At 43.4% G+C, this 5,413-nt stretch overlaps 1 protein-coding gene across 6 annotated transcripts in view; it reads right to left on the bottom strand.

Moving 5' to 3' along the window:
* The window catches only part of TFAP2A (transcription factor AP-2 alpha), a 16,532-nt gene extending 11,991 nt beyond the window's left edge, over positions 1-4,541 (bottom strand). For 2 of the 6 annotated variants that reach the window (XM_069958034.1, XM_069958035.1), the window contains exon 1: positions 138-973. In XM_069958034.1, the coding sequence (XP_069814135.1) occupies positions 138-287 (150 nt within the window). In that variant the 5' untranslated portion in view covers positions 288-973. The other 4 variants (XM_069958038.1, XM_069958039.1, XM_069958037.1 and 1 more) reach the window with 3 other exon arrangements.
* Positions 4,542-5,413: the final 872 nt, after the last annotated feature.

Genomic DNA, 5,413 nt, shown 5'->3' with positions numbered 1-5,413 from the left:
AGGGAGTGAGGGAAGCAGAGAGGGGAGGGGGGCTGGCGAATCACAGCTCAGGGGGGACATTTTAAAGGTTGCAGGGCATAAAAAGTGAATGAGTGTGACAGGGAAGGAGGGATGGGGGGAATAAAGGGAATTGGCACCTGAGAATCCTGGGAATATCCTGCATAAGCCATAGGCAGCTCCGAGGTCCTCCTTTTGCTGCTAGCAGGGTTCTCTGGGCTCTCCAGCCCTTTGCTTTTCCTGTCGGGATCCGAGGGGCCCGGATCTCCTGTCCTCTCAACTTGCTCCATAGCCCGATGGGCTCCCAGCACAACCAGCACAGCTTCCTATTCCAACCAATAGTGGGACAGGCAGAGCCACAGCTCCTATAGATGGGGGAGAAAGCTTCCTCTATGGATCCAATGTCCCTGTGCCCAGCAGTCCCGGAGGAGGCAGCAGCAGTCCCGGGCTTGTGGCAGCAGCAGTCCCGGGCTTGTGGCAGCAGCAGTCCCGGGCTTGTGGCAGCAGCAGTCCCGGGCTTGTGGCAGCAGCAGTCCCGGGCTTGTGGCAGCAGCAGTCCCGGGCTTGTGGCAGCAGCAGTCCCGGGCTTGTGGCAGCAGCAGTCCCGGGCTTGTGGCAGCAGCAGTCCCGGGCTTGTGGCAGCAGCAGTCCCGGGCTTGTGGCAGCAGCAGTCCCGGGCTTGTGGCAGCAGCAGTCCCGGGCTTGTGGCAGCATGCAGGTCCCGGAAGGCAGCTGGGGAGCTCAGGGACTTTGTTCTTCTGCTGGAGCCTCTTGTTTCCTGTTCTTCTCCAGTGATCCCCCCAGTATAGAGAGCCCGGCTGCCCCCTACCACAGCGGTCACGGTGCTCCAGCCCTGGTCATCAGTGATCAGCACCGGTCACACACGGATCGGCCCGGCTGTACAGCTGCCTCCCTTCCGCCCGATCCTGGCTCCAACTCCAAACCCGTCCGACTGGCTCTGCAACTCCAGCAAACAACTCCTCCAAAATATGACATAGTCAACTCTATAGAGCTGGCTGGGGTTAGAATAACAACAGTCATCCAGCGCCTGCATGTCCCTACACAGCCATGCTGCACCTAATACTGCTCTAATCTCCAGCTCAGAAGCCACCAAGCACATGGGCAGCCTTATACCATATACCATATACCGAGTACACAGTGTATAGACAAAGTCACCTGTATGTAATAATAAAGGGAAACCCCAAACACACAGAACACAAGAATTATCACCATCCCCAAAACTGCCCCAACCACTTGGGGAATCTTCACAAAAGCAGCTCCGACCTGTGCAAGTCCTAACAGGATCCATGTGCCAGCAGTGTGCTTTGTGCTCACACGTCAGTGTGCCTTTGTATGCCCCACAACATATGGGAACACACACTCCACAAGCTCCACATAGACAGAAGTTAGCTACAAAATTACATATGATGAAAATATTTAATATGATAATCACATATTAAATGGTATTTTATTAAAAACAGAAAATACCATATGTAATACCATATATAATGTATGTAATAACGTTCTCCAAGCTATAAAAACTCCTCATAAAATGATAAACAATATTCCATCTTCTCTGTTACTAGAGGCGCATTTGCTACAATGTAGTGGAGAAACATGCGGATAATAGGTAATGTCCCCTTGTAATGTAATACAGCTTTGCATATACTGCTGCTGCCTTTAGATCAGTTGGAAAGTCCATCATGCAGGGAGCCTAGGTTATCCCAAGCTCTAGGATCACAATGCAGAATGGAAGATGGGACAGATCTGGCTAAAGTAGCTGCACTCCTTACCTCACACTCTTCATATTTGATATTATCTGTTAGTTTCCACAGCATTTTCATGTGCTTTTTGGAAGAGGATTTCTTGTTCTTCCTTGTTCCCACAAAAGTCTAGAGCCCCTGTGCGCGGTACAGTGAGAGAGGGAGCAATGCTGGTGCAATGCTTTGGTGCACTGAGATCTCCCTCTAATGGTAGAAAGTTTCCTTTATTTCCCCTGCTTCTAACCACCAAGCCTCAATAGCTGATTAGCATATCAACAATGGTCCGATTGCTAGGTGACATGAGATCCTACACTCCAGGGCTCAGGTACTGCAAGGGAAGCTGCACTAGCACAAGAATGCATATATATATATATATATATATATATATATATATATATATATATATATATATATATATATTCATAAGAAACAGTATATCGATTTAACCCATGAAATGCAGACTGCACAAACTGATGGGCTGAATGTATTTTGATTTTATAGTACAAGTGCACACACACACACACACACACACACACACACACACGAAAAAGAATATTCAAAGTGCTAATCTCTTTTTACATGTCCTACTTGATATTCAACTTGGGTGTCTGAGGATCTTGGAAACGTGTGAAATGAGAAAATTATGCAGCATCTAATGAGCAATTCCATTTTGACGTTTGCAAAATGGTTAATTTTAATGGGTAATTGTATTAGAGTGAGGGGAAGGCTGGGACAAACAGCTGACACGATGAGGGCTTCTTAGATATGTTTAGAATTCTCCTAGCAGTCCTTCATTGGAGTGTGTACATTGTACATGGCATTGCTGGAGCTGACATTGTCCACCCCTTAGTACATCAGTGTTGTGCTGGTGACAGCCTATCTGCATAAATAGTCTCTGGAGCCAGTGGACCTCAGCCCAATGTCATGAGGACCTGGGAGGTCTTTTACTTCTAAAAAAGACTACGCTCCCTCCATTGTATTTTTCCTTAGTCTAGTCAAAATAGTTGTTTTTCCCTTATTGAGTTGGAAATGAAGTCGGGATTATCCTTTAGTATATGTGCTAATAGTCTTGTAATGTGAAAGGGGCACATGATGAGCCAGCGCCAGGCACTGAAGCTCAGACAGGCCCAATGTCACATCAAGCACATTACCATCACCGCCCAGCTCATTGAATGCCAATATTACAGCCAGGATCAAACATAGCAGCATGGAGGTCACAACCAGTGTGAAAAAGCACTTTACACCAGCAGCATCACATCAATAGTGTCGCATTTAGGAGCCATTAACATTTCTTGGGTGGAGCAGATACGTCCAGGAGCTGCTAATAGTGTGAAACTCTCAGCTATACATGGCCATTGTGATCCCTAGCATTGTCATGCAGATACGAAAATTCGTGTAATAACCCTACAGCCTTGCTGAGTTTCACACAGACATTAATGCTCTAATCTACTGCTACTGCCTCAGACCAAATTCATACTAGTGGCATCTGCAGTACAGGACAACAGCGATAGGGCAGATATACATGGCCAAGTTGTCAATGAAGCAAAGCTATTAAGTATGGCAATTTGTTATACAACATCTTTATTACACGATCGATCTATCTATCTATCTATCTATCTATCTATCTATCTATCTATCTGTCTTCTATCTATTTGTCTATCTATCTATCTATCTATCTATCTATCTACTATCTATCTATCTGTCTGTCTTCTATCTATTTGTCTATCTATCTATCTTCTATCTATCTTCTATCTATCTATCTATCTATCTATCTATCTATCTATCTGTCTTCTATCTATTTGTCTATCTATCTATCTATCTATCTACTATCTATCTGTCTGTCTTCTATCTATTTGTCTATCTATCTTCTATCTATCTTCTATCTATCTATCTATCTATCTATCTATCTATCTATCTATCTATCTATCTATCTATCGTGCCTGCATTTATAATAGCATAGCCTTTAACCTTAATGTATAACCCTTAACTTTATAGTATTAATCTTAATATCACAAACCGCTAAACTCAATCACCTATAATTTTGTTTTTGATATATAATGTAGATATAAATATAGACAGACAGAGACAATTGGATAAATGAATACTGTAGACGTGAATACCAAAATAATTTAGGCCTCTAGTGGTATCCTAGTATTTTGTAGTATCAATAAAGCAGAAGCTATATGCAGATTACTACAGCAATGTTATGAGGCTAAAATATTTTAGTTTTTACATTCATGTCTAGTATGTGCTTATCTATATAAATGTACAGTATAAGCACACATCAAGTACTATCCTGAAATAATAAATAAATAATAAACATCCGAAATAATTCTCCGCAGCTCTCTTGTGAATGATCTCCAGGAAGTTATTATTATTATTCTTATTATTATAATAATTATTAGTAGCATTATCATTCACCTTTACTAACAGCCTTTAACTCTTTAGAAAAAGAGGTGGCTCAGGGCGGTTTTGGCTGCTCCATTCCTCACCTGCCTTGTATTCTAATCACAGCATTTTCTATAAAAACCCAGGCATGTCTCACGGTATGTACCTATGTCTGCCTGTATGCAATACAATTGCTATTTGAATGTATTCTATATAGTACCAATATATAAAGAAGCCATAAACTGATTATAAACTCAGAGTCACCAGGTAAGTACCTGTGACCAGGTGTGGCACCTTACCTGCCAGTCCCCCATCTTGGCCAGCATGGACATCTTATAATCCCTCGCTGATGATAGACTGAGGGATCCGCCTGCAGATACGAGCAGCTTCAAAAAATCCTTCTCTACCTGTACAGGAACATCTCACCTGCTCCTAAAGAACTGGTTCCTACCTGTGCACGCATGCGCACTGCCCAGGAATGTGCTCTGTTAACTTACTATGCTCAGAGCTGTCTGAGATGTTGATGGATTTACAGCAAGCCAAGTCTTCACATAAACACCAGCTCCCCCCTCCTTACTAACAGGCATTTATTGCTCCTGCATTCATGTAGTCAAGTGCTATGGTGGACCCCAGACCCCCCAAGACCTTTGATCACCTTCTGTAGCCTTTTCTACCTGTACTGGCAATCCATGTTCCCTTGGGACTGAGTAAAGCAACAATGATTTTTCCAGTGAATTTTCTCCCACCCCTCATCTGTATCATTGGGAATGGCTTGTATAATGAGACAGGACAGGATTTCTGCCGGGTCCATTATTCTAGTTTAGCTGGATAGGAGACCCAGAGACAGTAAATACAGAACAGGCGCTGTTTGCTTTGTGCTAAATACACCGATTGTTGACTATAAAGCAGTTATGGGCTTAAGATCTTGTGTTCTGTCTGCTCGTAAAAAGAAAAGCATTGCTATGTGCTGCTATCCAAGGCAATACTATTGTATCCACTAATGTCCAGAGACAGGAGAATTACCATATCCATGGGCTGTCTAGCTGATACTATGCTCACAATAGGCTTCATGTGATGAGGGACTAAAAGTCCCAGCACACCAAACAGGTTGGGTCCTGTAGTCATCCTGATGCTGGAAAACACAAGTTGATGGTAAAAACATTGGCACACAGTCCCTGTCCTGTCTAGGAGGAGTCTTGCTAAAGAAGATTTTTAGTTTCCTTATATTCTTACTTAAACACCCATAGAAGAGTTAACCCTCTCAT

The sequence above is a fragment of the Dendropsophus ebraccatus genome, chromosome 2 (assembly GCF_027789765.1).
Source record: "Dendropsophus ebraccatus isolate aDenEbr1 chromosome 2, aDenEbr1.pat, whole genome shotgun sequence".
NCBI lineage: Eukaryota > Metazoa > Chordata > Amphibia > Anura > Hylidae > Dendropsophus > Dendropsophus ebraccatus.
The sequence above is the reverse complement of the archived record's forward strand: the minus strand, read 5'-3'. Positions and strand labels throughout refer to the sequence as shown.